Source organism: Pezoporus wallicus, unplaced genomic scaffold (assembly GCF_028554395.1).
Source record: "Pezoporus wallicus isolate ANWC-B61680 ecotype Strahan unplaced genomic scaffold, APGP_CSIRO_Pwel_v1 contig_5552, whole genome shotgun sequence".
Taxonomy (NCBI): domain Eukaryota; kingdom Metazoa; phylum Chordata; class Aves; order Psittaciformes; family Psittacidae; genus Pezoporus; species Pezoporus wallicus.
In genome coordinates, this window is record NW_026640754.1 from 5,281,838 (window position 1) to 5,300,681 (window position 18,844).

General features: G+C 38.4%; 1 protein-coding gene across 8 annotated transcripts in view; it reads right to left on the reverse strand.

Moving 5' to 3' along the window:
* Nucleotides 1–249: 249 nt before the first annotated feature.
* TENM3 (teneurin transmembrane protein 3) overlaps nucleotides 250–18,844 on the reverse strand; it is an 830,895-nt gene continuing 812,300 nt past the window's right edge. For all 8 annotated transcript variants that reach the window (XM_057420267.1, XM_057420268.1, XM_057420269.1 and 5 more), the window contains 6 exons: nucleotides 18,020–18,195; nucleotides 17,231–17,466; nucleotides 12,512–12,808; nucleotides 9,712–11,323; nucleotides 7,080–7,210; nucleotides 250–3,850 (listed from right to left, as the gene is read on the reverse strand). In XM_057420267.1, the coding sequence (XP_057276250.1) occupies nucleotides 3,095–3,850; nucleotides 7,080–7,210; nucleotides 9,712–11,323; nucleotides 12,512–12,808; nucleotides 17,231–17,466; nucleotides 18,020–18,195 (3,208 nt within the window). In that variant the 3' untranslated portion in view covers nucleotides 250–3,094. The remainder of the gene's footprint in view (nucleotides 3,851–7,079; nucleotides 7,211–9,711; nucleotides 11,324–12,511; nucleotides 12,809–17,230; nucleotides 17,467–18,019; nucleotides 18,196–18,844) is intronic.

An 18,844-nucleotide genomic window follows, 5' to 3' on the forward strand; every position in this document is an offset into this window, starting at 1 on the left:
GGCTTTGTGAGGTATATGTAATGTTTTCTGTAAAGTAGGCCACCTGAGAGATCCCATGGAGTAATTCACTTTGCTGAGTTAGCAGATGAGGCCATTGGACAGAGTCAAAAAACATACTGCCAACTGTGAAGCAAATGAATCAATACTAGTGCAACTGGATCAGTTTGCTTCTTCCCATATGAGAAAAGCAGTAGCACAGGTGCAATATCCGACATACAGATTTAAAAAACAAATATAAACACACACACACACACACATTGGGTTGGCTTTTATTGGAAAGCCTAGATGCAATCTATAGTTAGCAATTTGTGGAAAATTCAGGACACTATAAAGTTAAGAAGGCAAATTAAAGAACAATACAAATCAGACGAAATATACATCTCAAAATATCAGGATAGCATTTTCACTGGCATTGCCTAAAATACTTAGAATCTCCTTTTTTTTTTTTTTGTAATATGGTTCTTTTAATTATGCATATTTTTTTTCTTTAAAAAGATCTTTTGCTTATATATTCCCCAAGGTCACTATTTCCTGCAGGAGCATGTCCAGATCGCAAGTCTTTTTTAGCAAGAAATAGGCTCATTATACCAACTAACAAGGCCACTAATTGGCTTGATTTGACTTTATCTAAAATGATCACCAGCAGATACTATAATTTGTTGTTTATTGGTGCCAGAACAAAGGAGAAGGAACTGGTATGCATCAAGTAGTATATTTCATTGTTGACATGTTATACAAGCTTTTCATATTCAAACAGAACAGAAACATTTGACATAATTTAGAATATGAGCCTATTTCAACAGAGAGCACTTACAGCATGCTAAATACAGTGCTGTGGAAGAGCCACCCAACAGAACTGCAAACACCTAGCATTTTACATCTTTAAAAAGAATACGTAGATCAATGACACGCCTCTGGGGTCTGACATATCATCCTCTCTAAATTTAGGGCCCTCAAGACTTCCAGGGTAAAAATACTAACAACTAATCTGTGCTTTCATTCTAATAGATGATTAGCATTCATTATATGTGTAATTACTTCTGTATGTTCTACCAAATACACACATACAGTAACAGCATTGATACTGTAGATTCGGTAGCAACTTGGCTGGGAGAAATTCAAATCTGTTTATCGAACAATCCTAATGTGCAATTTAGAGTATGTAATACCATAGACTCTCAGAATACAAAGCAGTTAGAAAACTATTTTTATTACATCCACTTGAACCATTCATAGTTAAGACACGGTCACTTACTATGGTTTGTCATTATAATACATGGATAGAAATACTGTGTATATTTCAATGAACATCAAAAAACCCAATTTTGTCTCATCTTAAAAATATTTATTTTTGTGGCTGAATTTAGTGCTCATGAGAGTAAAGCTCTAAGAATGTTTTCAGCCAAGATCTAGAACAGATGCCATAGATGCCACCACAGGCTTCCTATAAGGAACCAGCTGCACACTTCAGTTCTGTCCTGCAGCAAATTTACTGGGCCTTGGAGCAGAGCATGCCAAATCTATGCAGTGGTGTGGAGATGCAGACTAGGCACTAGAACTGGACCTTCCTCTCCATCCCAGGGTCAGTGTTCACAGTAATGGGATCTGATCTGCCATCTGAAGGCCAGGAGATGAACCTACTGAACAGCCTGCCTGTCTAAACAGCAATTCTGTAGCATCAGGTCAGAGGTACACTTCTTCTATCTGGAGTTATTAACATCTAAAAGAGCTGTATTATACAGAAGACAAAGCTGACATAACTGGATGAAACTACATAATTTCTTCTTCTTCTACATACAATTTGCCAAGCACCTGAGACACTATTCTCTCCATTGTGAAACAAAGCTTCTAAAAAAACAACGGAAACCCCACCTGGTATGAATAAATGTCCTTTTATTACATTAGGGCTGGAAACAGACAAGTAAAACCCAACCTATTAAAGTCTTCCATCATAATAAATGAGACTTATTTGGTTACTGTGCCTTCTAACAATGACTGATGAAGTGACACTGGCCTAGGTGACAGGAAAGGTATGGGAGAAGAGGGAGCTGTGGTCTGATTCAGCCAGCCACTTTGGAGTGTCCCATCCCATCAGCAGAGTGATAGATGCACAGCTTTAAACCTAATACAAAAATATTAACACTTTTGGACATTAGTCATCACTGTTATATCTCTACAATATAATCCTTTATACTGTACAGCTATAACATAAAAGGTGCAATTCCTTTTTCTTTAAAAAAAATCACACACAGCACATGTTTTTATCATTTTATTTTTAAGTATAAACTTTTTTAAACACTTTACATAAATTAACTCCTCTGAGACTAATATTTGATGTACAGTAAATTGTAATTCATATAAAAATCCATAAACAACTTGTCTCACATAATTTACAAAAAAATCAGGGTTTCCTTTGCTTATCTGCAACAAGGATTCTACTTGCCATTTTCCCCCCAAGGCAAACCATGTTAGCACTGTAAAATCCGTTATTAAATTCCCATGGTAGCGTAAGTCACTTGTGCCAATGTCCTTTTAGAAAGCAGCACAGTTTAAAGCAATTGGGCTGTCTATAAACAGTAATTCTTGCCCCACGTTTTAAAATTAACAGATATATACCACATCCTATGCAGTGAGAAAGAGAGAGAAAAAGAGAAAGAGAGACTACTTCTGGTAAGCAAAGGTCAACAATTCAGTAATATTTAGAAACACTGTATGGGTCTGTATCTTAAGTAAATACAGTGCCTCAAAGGAACAGACAGCCTGTTGCAAAATCTGTAGGCCTTTTTCATTTCTTTTTTCTTCTTTAATACTTTTCAGTCCAACTTGAGTGCAGCGATATGCATATGTAAACATATTCTTTAAAGCAGATCACCTTTAAGGTCATTGAGAAAAACAAAAAAGTTTTGTCATTAGCAGTATCATTCTTCTGGAAGGCGCTCTTTTCGTTACAGAGTCTGTTCGGATTGTGCTACAGAAAAAATCTGAGCAAAGATGTAAGCTTAGGCTCAAGTAGTAATGCAGCAAAACAGTTTGGTCTCCTTTTTAGAAGACACTGGTACACAGTCTCTTTGGCAGCCTGAGCTAAGCCAGTGTGTTACCTCTTTCCTATCTCACTTTGTCTGAGGAACTGTATATTGTTAGCGCTGTCTGCTAATTCTGGATATTGCTCCACAGAGAGTACATAGTACCCATCGTATCCTTGTACCTTTCCAGCACTAAGCAGCTGCCTCTTTTCTCCTTCTGTCCACAACCTGGCGCCTTCCTCTCCATCTCTTACTCTCTGTTGTTCTCTGGCCCAGGCACTGGAAAGAGCTCTTTGCCTGGCTTGCTCCAGTATTCGGGCCTTTTCCTCATCAAGTGTCATGCCATAGCGGACGTGAAGTGCTAGAGCACCATATTGCATCTCAACATCAGCAAACCTACGAGTCCTGCCATTTACCACAGTGGTGGACTGGGAAACAGTGACGTTGATGCCATTCTCCAGGGCCTTCCGCCCACTTGTCAGCCTCAGTGTCCCAAGGTCACTCTCAGGGGAGGTGGTCTTGATAAAATAGTGTGTGTCCTTTCCCTCAACGGTGAAATGCAAGTTTTCTAGGTAGTAGGCGTTGTTCAAAACAGCTGCCACTTTTATGCAGTCCTCATTTGCAATGTTGAGCACGTTTGTCTGCACTTTGCCTTGATTGACAGCAAGCATCACCCCTTTCCCAATCAGAGACTTCACTGTAGCAAACCACAGCCATGACTTCTCTCCACTGAATTTCCGTCTGCTGACCTGCACTTCTGCCATCTTTCCCAGGGAAAGGAAGGCCTTTGCTTGTCTCGCCACTTGTTGTTGCACTCCAGAAATTGGCTGTAAACAAGAAGAGACAGAAGTTTTACAAGCCATCTGTAGCCCTCTAGATGCCAGCCAAGCTTTCTTGGTGTGCTGCCTGTGGACGACAACAGGATATGCCACAACTGACAGTGCCAGGGAATTAATTAAATCTACATACTGCTTGTTCTGCTGAGTTACATGACTATTTTGTTTGATAATGCTCAGTGCTTTTTCTCTTTGTCTCCCCGAGAACATGCACAAATTAAGATTTAACTTCAGAGGCTACTTCCTGGGCTGCATAAGACAGACCCCTGCAATACTAATACTTACCATGGGTATGGGATATCTTACTACAATACAGTGTCATCTCATCCTCTGAGCTTGTTTGACTATGATGCCTGTCTGCCATGAGTCCATCCAAATTGAGGAGATTTTTGCAGGTCACAAAGCTGCACTTCAGCATACTAACAAGCCTTTCTTTATGCCGCGTCAGGAGATAGGAGTCTCTTGGGTAGCTGCAGTCTGAGACCAAACTGCAGGGAGGCTCTCATAACCCCTTAAACTACAACAGGAAGGAGGGGAATCAAACTGTAATAATAATCTCTACAGTAAAAGAAAGAGAAGGAAGCAAATGGTACAGAGCAGTGAGGCAGAATACTGGGGACTGATGCCCTTTCTTCAAATGCAGATACTGATAAAAGGGGATTTGTGAAAGGGCCGTGGCCAATTCAGTTATATGAACTTACATTTTACTCCAAGTATCAGTATGCTGCCTGAAAGAGATGAGTGGCTTTTCTCCCCCAAGAACTTCAGATGGGTGCAGTTCTGAATACAGCAGAATGCTTTGTTGACAACTAGCAAAGACAAGGAGCAAGTCTAAGATATGCTTGCTTGGTATTTCATGTTTTACTGTATCTGGGTTGTTCCTGTTGAAAAGGTTTGTTATAAAGGGTAGGAAATAAGAGGTACAATTGTGAGGTGCAAAAGCACAAGATGGAAAAGCTAGGATAGGAGAATCTGTTAAAGAAGTTTATTTTGACTGTTGAGAGCTGTATGTAGCCCCGTCTGCCAGATGTAGTCTTGGTAAAGAGAGGGGAATGGGACCTGCCATCTTAACTGCTGTGGTGAGCCAGAACAGCTAGAAGAGCAGGAGCAGCTAGCAAGAATGGTCAGCTAGCATGGCTAGATCGCAGGGCAGCTCACATTATCGGGTCAACTGTGGTTGGGATGAGGCCTTACAACTGTGCAGAATAGGCACATCTTATCTGTCTAACCCTGGGTCTTAACAGCTACAAGCTGTGAATGAGCTAGTATTGATGGAGATGGGGAGCAGACAGCTGCCCTAGCAGTTGTCTCAGCAGGAAACAGAAAGATTTAAATAGCTTTGGCTGCACTTTTGAAAAGGAGTACTTAGTTTCTGTAGATGATACAGTTTATCTTCCAATTGACCCTCTTCTCCCTTCAGCAAAATACTGTTTAACCCATTTGATTCACTGCTGGCAAATGAGACAAAAGGCTGTTTAGTTTCCCCAAATTTCTGGGTGGGAGTCCAAGCAGGAGTCATTAACAGACTCCTACAACCTTAATTTGGTCTTGCTGCTAATCAGAGCCTGCCAAAAGGTTTGCAGAGGCTTCTTTGCTCTGCCATGAGGGCAGCTTTCTGGAGGGGACAGTTCCTGATGGAATTATGAATTGACTTGGACTCTCAGCTCTTCCTGAATCTGACCGATTCCTGTCTGCATTACTAACAAGTATGTATTTCAGCTGTTGGAAATCCTACATGAAAGCTACTGAGCACAAAATACATTCTAGACAGCATGCTCATCAGTGAGAGCAGCGAGATGCTATAGCAACTTCATAATGACAAAGTTTGCTTATTTTTAACATGTATCCTCAGAGTTCTGGAGCAAACTCTCAGAGCTCCGTAATGCTCGCTCACTCCAGAATGTCTCAAAATACTAAGTGGTTTGTGTGTTTACTTCTGGCTCCTGCTTGCACTTGCTTCTTCAACAGTGAATATCATAGTCACGGCTTCTTCCTACCTGGGAATTTTGAATCTTTCTGTTTTGCTCCCACTTCTCTCTTTTTCTGTCATGTCACAAGTCCCTGTCTCTCCTCATGTTGTTGAACTCCTTCCTGAAGATTTTTGAAAACTAGCTGTCTGCTCTATCTCTTTGACCAGACTGGTTCTCTTCCTGGTGCACCTCTTTCTTGCTGGTGTTAGTGGATAACTGCATTCTTTAGCTTTTGAGATCTAAATAACCAACCTCTGATTGTTCTTCACAGCCATGCCTGATGACAGGTCTCTTGTCTCCTGATAAAATGACTTTGCCTGGAGTGCTTGCAATGCTCCTCCTTCATTGCTTCTACCACTCATGGGAGACACTAATCACATGCTATGCTCTAAGGTATTTTCCTGTTACTCAAGTCTGTTACTCAAACCCAGTTACTCAACCCTGGCTATTAAAACACACACACACACATATATATGTATCATGTCACTTTAGGGGATTACCCATTTTACTGCCTCTTAACACCTTCTTCTTAACTGAGATCTGTAGGAGTTTTGAGGGCATAGATCTTTGATCTTTGAGTAAGTTTGATTTGTAAATCTAATTTTCTTAAATGTCAGATTTAGATTTTCCACATTTATTTCTTACATCATTTAGAACTGTAGCAAGTTTTCAGGACTGAAGTTCATTTTTTTCCTCCCAAAGAACTTCATAAGCACCAGGAGTTTTGGTTTTATGTAATGTAATGGGTTTTACCTCCGGTAATTTCATTTTCAATATTTTATCTTTACATATAAAACATGGTTAATATTAAAGACAAGTAAAATTGTAGTGGTGCCTGTATGTATAATTTATATGACCTGTTCTGTTTATTTCCCAGTCTATTTTTTACTACAGTGTTCAGTTTCTGCCTTCAGGCAGTGTGCTAGTACAAATCAAATCTCTGTAGTTTCTGCTACGAAACTTTAAAGGGCCTTAAACTTCTTTCCATTGATTGTTTTCTTTATGCATTTTATTACTGCTGAAAGAAAACAAAAGCTTATTTAAAATGGTACCTAACTTAGCAAATTGTAAGAAAAAAACACTATCTCTAATTCTTACAAAAAGTAAATAAAAATTAGAGGTTTTTGAAAAGCACTGTTCAGATTTAACTTAGCAAGTAACACTGTCAGGATCATCCATGCCTAGTTAAGATCTGAATAGAAGGGCACATTCTGTCTTGTTCCGTTTGTATGTTTAGTTTTGTTTCTTACTGGTATGTCTTCCCATTGCTGGCTCTTCACAAGTTCATAGGAAGGTTCAGTTAAATCAAATTTTGGAACGGGGAAACCAGGAATGGCATTGTGCAGATGGAAACCAAATGTCACCAGCCAGCTGTTAACATCTGAAAGAGAATTATTAAAGAAGAAAAATATTATCATTGTTCTGTATTTTGCAATTATGCTATTTTTACATGGAATAGCTTTTGGCATAGTTGATTTCCTTCTATAACATGAAAGTTATTCAACAATTGTCATTTTGATATGTATAGATTCAGATTTGTGCTACAGCTAGAATAGCAAGCCGATAAAAAAAAAAACGGAAGAAAACTTCTGTTCTATGTAAGAGTTGCACTATGCTTGTTTGAAAGATATTGCAGGCTTCAGTGATTTTGAAGGCCTCAGTGACTTTCAGAACAACTACAGGAGCACAATTAAGGTGAGATTTCCTTCCCAGGTTGCCTAAACTAATTGAGATTTCATGGTCAGGCTGAACACGCTTTATGTTCCACCTTCATCAATAGTTTAAAACAAAGCAAAACAGTACTGCAGAGCACATCCTGTCCTTTTCTTATGTATGTGTTACTGTAATGTCTTCAAATTACCCCTGAAATAACACCAAAATGGTCAATTACCTTTTAAATAATTTGGTAGGTATTTTGCGTTGGTTCAAGAGAAATCTCCCCCTCTTCAAGATGAAGAAGCTAATGAAATGTATTATAGCTGCATCAGTAAGCAGACAGGATACTAAATTAGCATTAGATAACATTATTTATACCTTTTATATTCTGTTAAGAATAAATAGATTAGGGATGCCAACAATTAATTAGTTAACAACTGTTGGGCAAGAATAGGTGCTCTGCCTTGTTTCTGTCCTTCTACCCTGTCTAAATACAAAGCTTAGCAGAAGTTGTCAGAGTGCTCCTTATCAAGTCTAATAGTTTCCACTAAAGAAAACCCCAAATAAGGGGAACAAGGAACTACATTTTTTCAAATATTACAAGAATAAAAAATATCTACATTAAAATCATGTTAACCTTTCCAGATAAATTATATGTCTTACGAGGCTCGGCATCTAAAACTACAAGCCAGCCAAATTACTAATTGTAATGATAACCTTATACGAGCAATGTGTCTATGCATCCATACATCAAAGATGTTAAGAAAACAACTAAAACTGTATTTTGAGGGCCATTTTTGCAATAAGTGCATAATTTTCAATGCCACAAAGAATCTGATTGTAACTGCATCCCCTAAGCACACGCTGCTGAAAGAGGACAGAGCCAACGGTCTGTTATTATCTTGCTCCCAGGCAGCCCATTAGCAACCCTGTTAATAACTACTGTTTGTTAAATTAATGCAAACCCATTTGATTCCCAGGATGCTTTTCTGAGTGGTAGCCTCATAAGTAAGTGGTGCTGAGCCCCTCTTGTAGTCTGGCACTGCCTATATAAAATATTTAGGATTATTCATATCTGTTCAAATACAAAAATTCAAATGCAAGTTAGGCATTTTTCAGAAAATTTTGGTGACATGCAGTCATTTTTTTTTTTATATGTAGAATAATGGAACTTTAGACCCACAAAAAGCATACAGGTTCCCTAAGAACTCAGTTATACAAGAAATGGCATGTTAGCAGCTTTTTGTTGCTAACATTCACATTTCACAGAGAAATTCACATTCTTTTTTCTTATATGCTCTGCCTCCTTCCCTGCTTCTGGCTATGTACTCATTACTTTGTGCTGGCCCTGCTGAAGCTTATTGGACTTCTCTTTCTCAGCCAATTCACATTAGTAGCCTTGCAAAAACCTACCCTGGTAGATATTAACCAACTGCCAGTGAGAATATTCTGCCTTGGTGAGTTAAACTGGTCACAGAAAGACCTCTCACAGTCTCACTCCCTCTTCTCTGTTCTTTCTGGTCCATGAATATGCACCTTTTACTGCTCAGTAGCCCACAGCTGTGAAGAAACCTGAGTCTAATCCTCATGTAAGGAGATTCTCATGAAGAGTCTTGAGTGGTTCTTACTCCTGTACTTGCTCAAGGAGTCTTATTTTTTTTTTTTTTTCATTCTAAGAGCACTGGGTAATGCATAGCAGTATTGGAAGGCAACCTAGGGCTCCTCTTTCCTAATGCCCTGAGATCTCTAGCTGAGGCACCCTGTGTTACAGTTCAGTAAGTGTGAGAGGAAGAGATGTATTCCATTGGTACTCCAAAATGTACTTTGGAAAAGCCAACCTCTCTGTATACTGAGATGCTCTCATTTATCTTTTTGGTTCAAGAATCTAATATTAAAGCATCGTAAGGACTACGCAGGGCAAAAGGTTTAGGTTTAGTTACCTGAAAGCTAATGATTGCCTATGGATCTTACTCCGTTATGCAGGTACCTAAATCAATGTCCAAAGCTAGATGAGATATTTTCAAGATCACCCATTTGTTATTTCACAGTTCCTGATAAGGGTGTCTGCTTTAATTGTTCTCATTGTTAAGTGAAGTGCTTAATGTTTCATCATAAAGAACTTTTCTAAATAGGACATACTTAGGTACCAAAATCGTGAATTCCAATCTAAACTGGATGTCTATAGGTCCAGCACCCCTAAGCTGCAATTAAGTAACTTTCTTTTACCTGTGATATAATCCTTCACATCATGTATTTTGCTGGCTGGGTTGTTATTTCTAAACATGTACAAATTAAAAGGAGCTGGATCCTTCCCAATTCTCTTCCAGATTTCAATATCAGGTGTTGTCCACCGGCCTGCCAGTATGTCATAATCTCTTTCTCCGAAGTGGACTAGCTTGGTTAGTGGGTCGTATAAGCCTCCATGGAATCCGATTACCAGCTGGAAGTCAAGGTTAGAGTCGAAATAGATCTCTCCATAGGCAGTGTATTGAATTTGTTTAAGCATGAGGCCATTGCTACTGAAAACAGCCAATGGTGTCCCCGTGTTGTCTGATGCAATGTAAAACTCATCTCCACTGCTAATTTCCATTGCGAAAAGGTGTCCTTGCAGATCATAATAGAGAGATGTGATTTCAGAACTTGAATGGTTATAAACATGAGTTATCCTGGTTGGGTAAGTAAGGTCTGCATAAAAAAACTGGAGATGCTGTCCAAGGCTAGTTTTACTGGAAACTCGTCGTCCAAGTCCATCATAACGGTAAATTACTGTCCATCCACTGCCTTTGCTGTAAACTCGAGTAAGAAGGCCCTTTGAACTGTATTCAAAGATTTCAGTACCCCTCTGACGAAGAAATCCATCTTCATCTAATCGGTACTGAACATCACCTAGTCGAGTTATTCTGTCTCTCAGGTCATAGCGAAGTGGTGTCAAACGAGCACTGCTACTGGGGTTGAGCAAGTGGAGGTTGCCATTCAGGTCATAGTTGTATCGCCACATTATTTTTTCGTTCAGATAAACTGTCTGCAGCTGACCATCTACGTCATATTCATAAGCATATTTTGTGGTGTTGGCAAATGGCCCGATCTTAATTTCTCTTTTTGTCACTCGTCCCATGTTATCATACTGAATTGTAATCCAGTACATTAATGACCGAAATATTTCATACTGAATTTCCTTGATGCGGCCATGTGCATCAAAGTGTTTTGTGTAGGTCATTACAGCTGTCGAAATTATCTGGTTAATATCATAATATATAACTCCGAATTTTCCAAATTGTTCAACTTTGCCAGAGATATCATCAAACTGGTAGAGATCAATAGGCAATGGGGTTTCATTGATGACACCCTGCATGCTAGTCACTCTGAAGCTATTGTCATAGCTGTAGTCAAATCGGGCATTTACCATTCCGTCTTCACTAAAGCGGAAAATCTGTCTGTCAATCAATGGACCAATTTGCCTGTATCTAATGGTGCAGATAAAACCATCGCTTTGGAGGTTTACTGTTTTCAGGACTCCTGCTGTCTCATCATAAGTAAAACTAACTCTTGTACTATCATATAAAATTTCTGAGAGCTTGGTCTGCCGTCTGTACTTGAATAATACTCTTCGGCTTGTCCCCAGGAAAGCAGTTTGAAGGAGCTGCCCTTCTTCATTGTAGTCCATTATAACAGAAGCATTACTTTCTGGGGGGTTGTATATATTCCGGTAATAGCCAATGGAGCGGATAGTCTGCATGGTATGACGAGCAACACTGGGCATGGTGACAGCAGAAAGCCGGTCCAACAAATCATATTCAAAGATATACTGCCGTTGGCTATGAAGCAGAAGAACCATTGACTGAAAATGAAGAACAGATTTTTACCATGTGACAAATGGTGGAGCACCCACCCACACATACACCGATACTATTTCTTCACAAAAATGTGGCATTCCCACTTAAGAAAATTATCTCCTCTTTAATTGAGTTATCCTTGACCTTACATGTTGTTAACATCTCCCTGCCTAATTTACTTGGATGCTTAATTGTAAGGGGTTCTGTAATTAGTAGTTCCACATTCATAATTTGCTACTTGTTATGACTGTATCACTCTTTTATCAAGCACTCACAGCTAAACAGCAGATTGTCAATGGATTCAGATAAGTCATGTTTAATATGGGAAGAAGTAAAACTGTCTTAGAGCCATTAACTCACGAGGAGAACAACATATGGGAGATACAAATTCTTCCCTACAATTAGAGATCATTTTGAAGAATTTGAATAGCCAGAGATCCTTGAATACTGTGTTCTTGTTCTGTAAGCTTTTAAGACATAGGCAAAACAATTGTTTAATTATTCATATCAAAAGAAGCTACTTGGAATTATTCTGACATTTTTCTGATGTGTGACTATTATGTATCCTAGGTCTTGATTAAATTATGTCTGCAGTGACTAGTAAACAGTATTTTCTGAGCAATGGCTTCAATAGAAATATATTTAACCCCAGAAAGAAATGGATTCTTTCTTTCAGGCGAGAGATCTCATGAGGGGGATTTTCACAAATATTTCTAGAGGGAGAGATATCATTCAGGGATATATAATGAAGATTTCTAATCTTCTGCCTCTTGTTTATTTTGATACTACAACATATAGCAAGTACAAATTGACAGCTGTAACTATTTAGACAGAAAAGCGTTTCTTGGTAGGGAAAAAAACAACAGTGAAGAATTTACAAACAAATTATTTTCAACTGACTGCATTGCAGAGATCTAGTCTCTGTACCTTATTTTAAGTGTTAAGATAAAAGGTAAATACAGATGCTTCTTGTTAGTTGGTGGCCTGAATAATTTAAAACCACATCAATTCCTAGCAATTAGCTACAGTGTGTTTACGTATCTATTTTGTGAAACATTCCCCTAGGAATCACATGTTGATACTTAGAGTAATTGAAATGTGCTTCTACTACCTATTTTTGCTTTGTATACAGCAGTCAGATGCTGCAGTTTCAGCACATCAGAAGCATTTTTTAAAATCTGCGTGTTCTTTACCTTTTCCAGATATGTGTAACTCCAAGTTTTCCCATCAGCAAACACTCTAGACACTATCCTTCCCTGTCCATCATACTCTATTTTTTCACTAGTCGTCCCTCGCTGTATGCTGCCTATTTGACCTGTGGATGAATAGGTAACATTGACAGCCATCAGCTTGCTGCTTGGTAGCCACAGAGTGGGGTGCCCTGACGTGTCGTAGGCAATCCTCAGCAGAAATTTACGGTGGTCATCGTAGATCTTTTCTGTCTTTGTGGTTCGATCAAAGTCAACTGAAAGGAGGTTTCTGCCATTAACCTTTTTAAAGTAAACAAAATGACACAATAAATCATGCTGTTCAAACCCTAGCCACCTATTATTCCCACAAAGCTAGCTATTCTTTAAATACAATTTACAGTGATTGATTTGCTGTGTGCTTAAATTATTTTAGCAACTGCTTGGTATAACTGTAAGGCACTATATTACCATCTACTTTAGAAGGTCTCATTATATGAAGAGTCTGAATCTGTTGCAATGTGTTCTTTCTTGATATTTACTCAACTGTTAAGGAAACACTGAAAGATGTGCACCAAAAACTTCTGTAATAAATGGGGCCATTTCAGTGAACAAAATACTTCTTTTGTAGGCAGTCTGAAGTACATATAGCAAATTATTGTCAAAACATTCCCAGCAACCATTTGTCCAGTTCATAACATTCACTCTAAGAAAGATTAAATCCTAATGTTTCACAGCAAGTATTTTTCAAAACAGTAAATACAAAATTAAGATCTTCAAAAGCATGTTAAATCTTCAAATTAAGATTAAATAGTTTTTAGAACACAGACTTTCTTTCCCCTTCTGGATCAAATCTGGTTTACTTTTCCCACATTGGTATCTTTGCACTTCACTGTTTCCCCCACCTGCATTGAATTGGTTTCCAGCATTCTCACACTAAAGGGTTTCTTTGTTCATCTGTAAACCACCTTTGTATCTGCTGTGTCTTTTAAAAGTTACTCCATCTGGGAGTGAAACACTAGTACTTAAGATTTTTCATCACTGTATTTTGCTAACATATAGGACAAATACACATACAGGTATCTGTATTAGGATTTTTTAAAAATTCTTTTTCAAATACTTGATGCATACATTATAAAGAGATGAAGAAAGACACCTAAATAGCATCCAGAAAAGAACAAGACAACAGATATCCTGACCAAAGAAACGGCTGGAGGATTTTTGCATTTGTCAGGGCTGCATATTCAAAAACCCATGTATCATGGTTGTTGGTACTTATACACTAAGGCTGATAAGCTTCTAAAAGATCAATGTAAATTAGATTCTTTATTATTGGCATAAACCATATTAAAGTGCTGGTGATATGTTGTAGGCAAATACGGAAAAAAACCCTTACAAATGTTCAGTACTGCTTATATCTATCTACATTACCTTTCTCTTTTTTACTATGAAATCACTGGCACGACAAAAGTCTCCACTATCAATTCAGGAACAAAAGTCAAGTTTTCATGTAAATCATCTAAGTAAGGAACACAAAGTCTAGCAGATGCAGAATAGCTACTCTACCTATTTAATGAGCCATCAAATGTTAAATATACTTTGAAAAATTAATGTGACAAGACTGATTCTAGATGTAGGTTAAACTCAACTATGAAGCACTCCCATTCACTTCCTTATTGTAATTTTCTTGGACTTCTTCATTTTTAGGTAGTTTTTGTTTAATTCTTCCAACATCTAATATTTGCCCATTTGCCTAAATTCACTCTTAAATCTTTCTTATCTCTGGCTTTTATTTCTCAGCCTCTCCCACACTTGCCTGCACTCATCTCTCTGTCTCCTTGCCTGTTTTGCTTCCCTGATTTTTTCTCCTCCCTTTCTCTCCATCTTCCCTTCCTTATTTCACACTTAATTATGATATTTATTAATTTTCTTGTCTACCTCTCATGCTTAGACACTGAAGTGAGAATGGGCACTTCTGATTTCTGAATTGGCAAAGAGAAAAGGGTGGTTTTATGGTTAAGGCAGATGTCCAAGCAATTGTGGTTAATTTCTTGGCTAAGCACATCTTTCCGGTGTAAATTGCAGCAAAGTACTTAATCTGGCTGTCTCACTGCTGTATCTGCTAAATGGGATAATAACATCTCCCTTGACTTCTCACTTTCCATCTGTCTGGTCTGTGTAAGGGCAGGATACAGGGGAAAGAAAGGAAATTCTTCTTTCTCCAGCCAAACTCTGCTGACAGAGCTCTTGCATTCAGACATGTGATCTTTTGGTGGAATTTTGGCTGTGCTCGCATAATCTTGTAATGCAGATGGCAATTATAATAACAACAAGATTTGGTGATATAGCTTCTTTCATTGGACAGTATGGGGCTGGAATAACATATGTCAGCTAAAGTACTGCCTTCTACTGAAGCATTTCTTAACAATGGCTCTGCTACCAAAATGCTTTTACAGCAAAACCTGAATGTTTTATTATGTCTAAGACAGCCATGCTCCAAATATATTTGAAACCTCTGGGTTTCATTAGCATAAAGATAGTAATTCAGGAAATTTTCAATTAGCAACACAAAACTGAGTCTCTTGACAGTCCCTACAGACTGTCCTTATTGATGCATTTCAGTAATTTAGGTGTCCACCTATCCTGCTTTGTTTTAATTCCCGTTTTTCTTTCCGGTGAGAAGCATGAAATCTGACTGTGATCCCCTATTAAAAGCAGGTATCTATTGCTGTGCCTTACAGATTGATTCAAGAGGTAATGTGAAAACTGGGGACCTCAGCAGAGCTTTGGAGCATGTCAGGTCTCAGGAAGAGGCAGAGCAAACTCTTCCTGTGAGCTCCCTTTTCTATCTTACCTGCCTACTCTGGATGCATCCCTTGAGAAAGAGCTTATACCAGTTCCTTTATTTGAGACCCTTGTGAATGAAGGTCTGTCTGGTCTCAATACAAAAGGCTCTTTCACACAGACGACTGTCAGGACTTCTGCCAAAGGCCAGCCTACGCACCAAATATACAGGTTCAGGGACAAAACTAGTGTATTGGACAATTACGATACGAGTCTGAACAAAAGTAAGATTGATATGATTGTTGAGTTAAGGGAGGGTGACATAATTCCTAATTAATTTCTCCATAAAGACTACTAATAGTGGGTAGAACTAATACAAGATAGAAAACCAAGATAGTACCTGAGAGTGTACTTGGTGATTTTAGATACTACATAAATATAAAACGCAGTGAAAGGGTCATAGATATGAGTACATTTACTGGCAATACATTTTGCCACTTTTTTTTGGTCTACATTTGTCTTCTTTGCAGCAAAATGTTATTGATGTATCTGTAGATGCAAATGATAAGCTCCCTAAGTTGTTCATGTTCTTCTTTCTGTTGTTTTCTTTTTTTCCTACATCCCTTCCCACCCCCAAGTGACATTTCTGTAATATCTTCCCATGTAAATCAATCTCAAAACAGCTTCTTTTTTTTTTTTTTACTTTGCTGACAAGTTTCTTTCTTTACTTCTCCTTGGAGGCATTTTTCTCTTATTAGCTCATATTCTCCACATGCCCTACTTCTCTTTTGTATATATACTTTTAATTACTACTATTTTATCCTAATCTATAATCTCTCACTTCCCCCTCCGTCTTATTAAATCTATCCTTCTCTCTGCTGTGCCTGTTTTCCTGTTAAGTCTTCCAAGTTGCCTGTGACATTTATTTTACCTCCTCTGCACTTGAATGCCAAAATTTTTCTTCACTTTTGAGAACTGGACTCATGGTGATTTGTTTTACTGCCAAAGCAAATGCCATTCGTATGGTTATTTTATTTTCTCTTGGGCTTCTTTCACAAATGAATTGGCAGGTGTATTATCCTACTGTATTATGACGTGCCTATGAACCAGCAGCTACTGTGAACAGTCATTCTTCCTTCTTAAAAAATCCATTCTTCTTGCAGAACTAGTGATAGAGAGGAATATAAGGTGCGTGAGAGCGTTCCCTCCTTTCTCATCCCAAATGAAGATAGATACAAAATATTTTAAGATTTAAAATGGCATGTTACCTCTTAGATGTCGAGTGGTCTGACATTACTTTCATTTGATATACTGCCTAGGCCTTATTTTAAAGAACTGAGTTCAGTTCTAAGAGTAAGTCAGACCTCTGATACGGTCTTGAAATGGTTTCCTGGCAACACAATTTTAAATGCTTAATCTATGTTGTCTTTACCAAATGGCAGTCATAAATCATAGTTTGCTTCCTACTTGTATTTTATTAACTACATAGGAAGAAGAAATGCCAACAAAATGGTATAGAGATACGTTATAGGAATATGACATACACATACACACACAGTTACACCTTTTCTACAATAAGTAAGTATTAGGGCTGTGCTAACTTAAGGTAGAATAATTTAAAACAAGATTCAAAGTCAGATGTGTGAATTCAGTACCAGAAACAAAAATAGTGAGGGAAAGCAGAAAATTATTCTTTCATCCTGATTCATTCCAAGGTTTTCTAGGCTAAAACCAACAGTTTAAAGTCAACAGAAAAGAGCAATCAATAAGGAAAATCAGCCAATAAATCAAGTAATAAAATCAAGTGCTTCCTGCTCTACAGTAAGCTTGTCTACAGTAAATATTCTGTGGTTGTTGGATGGCAATACCTACAGGAATGTGTTTAAATTTCCTCTCACTTAATGAGAATGCAATAGATACCTTATATGCTTGCATGCTTACCCGGAGCTTTCGGCCAAACACATTGACTTTTCCCTGGGCTTGCTCCTTCCGGAATCGCCACTCCACCAGGTTCTGCCCGTTTTCTCCTGGGAGGGTCATGTTTCTCTTTGCCACTGTTGGATTGGCAGTGCCAGCCAACACATGCGGCTCTGTCTGATAGTGTGAGTCCAGGCCGCTGGCGTACAGGATTCTCAGTGAGCCATCATAACCAATCTGGTAGCTATTTCTTAACTGATCTGGAAAGGCAAAAAAGAGATGCACAGGTTACTTACATGGGTTCAGAGCCTGCCTTTATTCTGCACGCTTTATGAAATACGTTCATGTAACAGCTTGACTTCACATAACTGACCCAATGGTAACAAATTCCCAGGGTGAGATTGGTAAGAACATCTGCACAAATGCCTTTGGGATCTATCTTTAAAGTCACTTAAACATTTAAAAAAAGTCCCACTCTCAGAATATGTCCTTGGAACTGGCACAAAACATATTTTCTGCTATTTCAGTAGGCATTTTTTGCCTAATCCTAAGCATACTATCATAGAATTATAGAATAGTTAGGCTGGAAAGGACCTTAAGATCATCTAGTTCCAACCCCCCTGCCATGGGCAGGGACACCTCACACTAAACAATGTCAGCCAAGGCTATGACTACTGACTTTTTCAAGGATGTTGCTGCTGGGATGCCACATGCTATTTTCAAGCTAAAATCTCACCTCGTGCTATTTCTGTACCTTTTCCCCTTTCAATCCATTTCTTTCTCCTTTCCAAAAATCCCTTTTGTTTACAGTACCTTGAACCATTGTATAGAAAGAATCAATTGATGATAAGTTGGAAGTGATGCTGACATCTTCCTCTCTGCTGGATGACTCAATGTCCACTGTAATGGCCCTTTCCATTTCCCCGTGAAGGTTAGTGACAACTCCGGTTGGGAATGTAACGTTTGTGAGACGGCCCTCACTATCATAGCTTAAAAAAAAAAAAAAAGAAAAGAAAAAGTCCAGAAATGATCCATACCAGGAACAAATTGTTTTCATTTACAAGTAAAATAAATGAACAAATATACCAGCTACTCGTACTGTTAAGGCACGTTTGCTTTTTTGTGCATGGGATAGGCACAGCAAAGACTTCGAACATGCTTTGAAGTAGTCAAAAGGCTGCTTAACATACAGGAGCCTCAATGGTGATAGCAAGAGCAAACAGATGGATCTTCAGCTCTGCATATTATTCTTTGAAGTGTTACCAGATCCTGCTGCACATCTAATTCACCATTTCAAAGGGAGAATATTTACTGGTGCTAAATTCCGTAGCATTCTGTACTGACTCGCTGTTATTGGACTAGATTTTGCTGTTACTGTAGGAATCCTCAAAATTTTTCATAAAAAGGGTATCTTAGGAAGAATGTCTCTTGGGTCTTTCCTATTCAATGATTTTGCAGACCACCTGTCCTCCTGTTCCCGAGTGCTTCACATCCTTTGTATTATTAAGAGAAAGAATCTAGGGTAGTATTTAATCTACTTAAGCTGCTTGTAGCTGGACATCAGAACAGCTACCATATATCACCTTCCCATGGATCAGTTTCAGAACTGTGACAAAAAAAGCACAAGATGCTTATTTT